The sequence below is a fragment of the Phalaenopsis equestris genome, unplaced genomic scaffold, assembly GCF_001263595.1.
Source record: "Phalaenopsis equestris unplaced genomic scaffold, ASM126359v1 Scaffold236122, whole genome shotgun sequence".
Classification (NCBI taxonomy): domain Eukaryota; kingdom Viridiplantae; phylum Streptophyta; class Magnoliopsida; order Asparagales; family Orchidaceae; genus Phalaenopsis; species Phalaenopsis equestris.
The window spans coordinates 11,769-16,217 of NW_018253966.1; the positions used below are offsets into that span (position 1 = coordinate 11,769).

At 31.3% G+C, this 4,449-nt stretch overlaps 1 protein-coding gene across 1 annotated transcript in view; it reads right to left on the reverse strand.

Annotated features, from left to right (window-relative positions):
• Nucleotides 1–4,427, reverse strand: part of LOC110039273 — an 8,593-nt gene extending 4,166 nt beyond the window's left edge. Inside the window, exons 1-2 of the mRNA XM_020744280.1 lie at nucleotides 4,312–4,427; nucleotides 3,824–3,949 (exon numbers count right to left, since the gene is read on the reverse strand). Coding sequence (XP_020599939.1) covers nucleotides 3,824–3,949; nucleotides 4,312–4,380 — 195 coding nt within the window. The 5' untranslated portion in view covers nucleotides 4,381–4,427. The remainder of the gene's footprint in view (nucleotides 1–3,823; nucleotides 3,950–4,311) is intronic.
• Nucleotides 4,428–4,449: the final 22 nt, after the last annotated feature.

Here is a 4,449-nt window from a genome sequence, read left to right on the forward strand (position 1 = left end):
ATATGAAATGTCTTTTGTATATTTTAAATGTCTCTCTTTCAATCTACATATATATATATATATATATATATAAATGACTAACGGATATTAGAGACTTAAGATCATGAAAGTATAATAGATTGTATCCAGGCAGAAGTGTATAGAAATTTGTGCAAGTTGCATCGCAGTTACCCATTTATATTTCAAAAGGTAAGTTTTGATTCTCATGTGCACAGAACAAAAATTAAGTATATCTAACACCTTATGAAGTCAAGTTAGATTTGTATCGTATGGTTTCCAATCTAACAATTGGTATTGGACTGCACATGATGAGCATAAATCAAATGTTCAATATGATCATGTTAGTGTATCATTAAGTTCTATCCCTCCAACGGAAAACAATCTTAACATATATGAGTTTTGATGCAAGCAAAGCCCACTTTGTTGAGAGAGTTCATGAAGATGATCAAATATTGAATAACGAAGCGTAAAAATTCTATGATTTATTGAATGTCACATAACAGCTTTTACAGAAAAGTTGTACACGCATTCAGAGTTCTCAACAACACGGAGAATGTTGAGCATTACAAATTTATAATATACCCAGATAATGTTTTAATCAAAATATAGTGTTACTAATAAATACACTATAAAGTAAATTTAGTTTCAGAAGACCTCTATAGAACAACTAAATTGGTTTCGAAGTTAATATTACTATCACATGAGATTAACTATTGTGTTAATGATTACATATTATATTATAAAACAAATAAAATGAAAACTAAATGCAGATTTTATGGTGTTAAAGGATTCAAACCAAGAGGTTGAAAAAGAAGAAATAAGAAAAAATATTTCATACAAGTATCACTTATACGTTCTCCTCATCCCCCGGCTTCAGAATATATTGGCTTCTATGCATACAACTACTCACATGGCATGACACGAGAACAAATTTCTTGATATCAACTCTTCGAGTCATCCATCAGATAAGAAAGCTTGAAAACATTTCGATCTTACTTATCCTGATTTTGTTGTTAAACTCACGCAATATTAGACATGACTTAAATGCACATAAGTTCACGCCATAAATTCAGAGTGCAAATTCTTACTCGTTTTGGTCAGTAATTATTACAACATATCTTGCCTACTAATATGTGCATGATCACGTCTTTTTTATTTCTGACATGGATCATACCAGGTCCACATAGCCCCAAGAAAAAAATTGATGTCTACTCATAACCTCTAATAGATAAGCTTCAAGCATTATTGGAAACATGTGTGTTTATTATGATATTGTTAGAAAATAGAATTTTTAGCTTAAAGCTTCCTTGATGTTGACAATTAGTGATTTTCGGTTTATGGGATGTCATCTGGTTAAAGCACTGCGGTAAAATTAGTTTGGTCTTACTGTATGGATTTATCCAAGGTATTCACTTTAAAATATGAAAAAAAAAAATTTTGGTTTGACAGTCATCGCAGGTTTCTAGCCCACAATCACTCATTCAAAATGAATAGAGATGTTTTCTTAAAAAATATGGTTGAAAAATCAAGTCTTGCCCATGGACAATCGGGAACAAATTATAGCAGATGATTAATAAAATGTCGAAGATCAATGATAGCCCGGAAATAACTTTAATCTTTTTCCTAATTTTGGTGTTACACTTAATTAGCAAAGAGGAGCACATTTTAGGATCTTCATATTGAAAAACTAATTTGATTAAACATAATCTCGATGTTATGCACATTGAAAAAAAAAATTTGATAGTATATTTAATACTATGACAAATATTAAGAGCAAAACTACAAGAATATCAAAACGAGATTTGAATTGAATGGGTATTATAAGAGGGGGATTTAAGACTTCAACAGATAAATACAAGTAAACCAATAAAACTTAAAAGCTAAGTATTTTCTAACATTGGATCAATGAAGAGAATTATGTGAATGGATGCATTCTTTGAAGTTTTCTTGTGGATGTATCCAACTTGAGCCACTATGTTGACGTGAGAGCAATAAAAATGTTTGGCATGAAAAGTCATGACTACCACAACTTTTTTCAGTGCTTACCCTCAATTTCATTTAGTGCTCTGTCAAATCTGATACTTGGTCATGTAATTAAAATCAGTATATTTTTCAAGGATCTATGTGCAGGGAATTTGGATGTTAATATATTGAGAAATTATAAAGTGAGCATTTCATTAATATCATGCAAACTCGAACAGATATTTCCTCATGATTTTTTTGAATTTATGGAGCACCTGCATGTACATCTATGCTATGAGACTAAGAATATAGTACAGTATTGGTGAATGTATCACTTCAAAAAATATGTCATCTCGATGCCTAATTTTTAAACTGCAATGACTTATTAACATAATTAATTAAAAAATATCTATTTTGCAGATTTTTATATACAATCAAGATGACTATAAAAAATAAAGCATGTCCAAATGGCTAGATATGTGAAGCATACTTCTTGCAGAAGACAATTATATTTTATTCTTAGTATGGTGAGCAACATCAAAAAATATATCAAACTATTGGTGAGATGTCTTCGCAATTTGAATTATATGTATTTCAGATATCGGGAGAAATATCTAAGAGACATGTTACACGCTAAATCAACAATCATGCATTTCTCTACTAAGCTTCTTTATAATTTTCATTTTTAGAATGCATGACTTGATTGAAGTTTCTAGATCTTATTTCTCCAAGCTTAACCATTTTATATATTACCTTTCTTCTTTATTAACAACAACCATACGACACGCATCAATCATCATTACAAGTAATAGATATTGTTTTGTTTAATACTCTTTGTAAACCATTAGCTTTTGTATAATTACTGCAAAAAGATACTTGTTCTTTCGAAAGCACGTTTTTTTAATATATTGTTGCACTTCGTCACTCCGCTATCTTCTCATGCACAATATATTTTATGCTTCTATGCTGCTTGTTCAATTTCATATCAAGGTTTGCTCGTATTTTAACAATTTCTCATTGAATAATTAACAATTTCTCACATTTTTTAATTTCATCAAATTACTCTAGGGCATAACCTGATAATTATCTTCTTTAAACACTAGAACAGATCATTATATATGTTTAAAATGTTTCAATATTTATTCATCACTCAAAATTTCATTAGTAGTTTTATTATTACCTAACAAGAAGCACCGCCCTGACAAACTATATGAACAACAAAGATAAGAACCTTGGTACCAATACTATCATTAGTGGCAACAAAATCCTGATAAAATTCAATGCTCCGCAAGTGTCGGATCTAGGACGGTGCTGGTGCACACAATTTTATTGAAAGCAATAATATCATCATGATCAAAACCAGTGACCGTCAAGTCAAAGAAAGGCAAAGTGATCACTACTCCTATGACCATACTCTCCCGTTTCAAAAAATTTTTATCAAGCATTGGATCTCATTTCTTTTTAAGTCAAACTATGAACAAACTCAAGTCAAGATTATTCGTTGTCCTATTTCGAGCCATTCATCTTGATGTAATTCAATTTTCCTTCACATTATCCTTACCTTGTAATTTCCCCATGCATATTGATGCAATCTCAACTTATTTCATAACACTTCTTCCTCAAGAAACGCCTCATATCTAATCTCATCCTTCTTAAAAACCATCTTGATAAACTTACTAATGCACTTTCCTAAGTCATCTCATTCAGAAAATATTGCAACGCTCTAATTTCAGAGCTTGCCTGAAGTAGTTCGTAAGCTCAATCAACTCTAGCAAGATTGCGGATTTGCAGGAAAATAGAACAGCAACATCAATATATCTCTTGCTACTCGAGAAATGAACAACAATTCGATACCAATTACCTCTTTTACATCAGGAAGTGCAATTTTTTCTACACTTTGCTGCAACTCCAGACGATATTGTGCATTCCTGAACATATAACCAGTCATCATCACACTATACATGAGCTGCGCCAAGTTTTCTGCAACCTAATCCAGCAAGTAAATCAGTGTCCTATATTACCAGTGTAAATGGAACTGAACATCATGCCTCAAAAAGTACATGACTCTAAAATTAAGGCGCATTTAGATACATACCAACCAATTCTTATATATTTACATATCTAACACTAAATCTTTGATTTTTTTACATTTATACCCCCCCAAACATATCGTATAACATAAAAAATACCACTATTTTAACTTAAAACAAAGTGAAAGACGCCTTTTCGTGCATTGGTAACATGGCATTTACGTAAAAATTTAGGTTTAGGTGTAAGGTATGTAAATACATAAGAATTGAGTGGTATACATGTAAATCATCGTGAAATTAAATGTCACTGATTGCTTACTGTGGTGACGGTCACTGCAAAAAATTGAGGGGGGAGTGTTCCAATCATATTGGTCACGGTCTGGCGCATTGCTTCGACAATCTTCAAGAGGGGAAAAAAATATTGTGAAAACCTGCTATTATGCATCTAAAAAAAAAA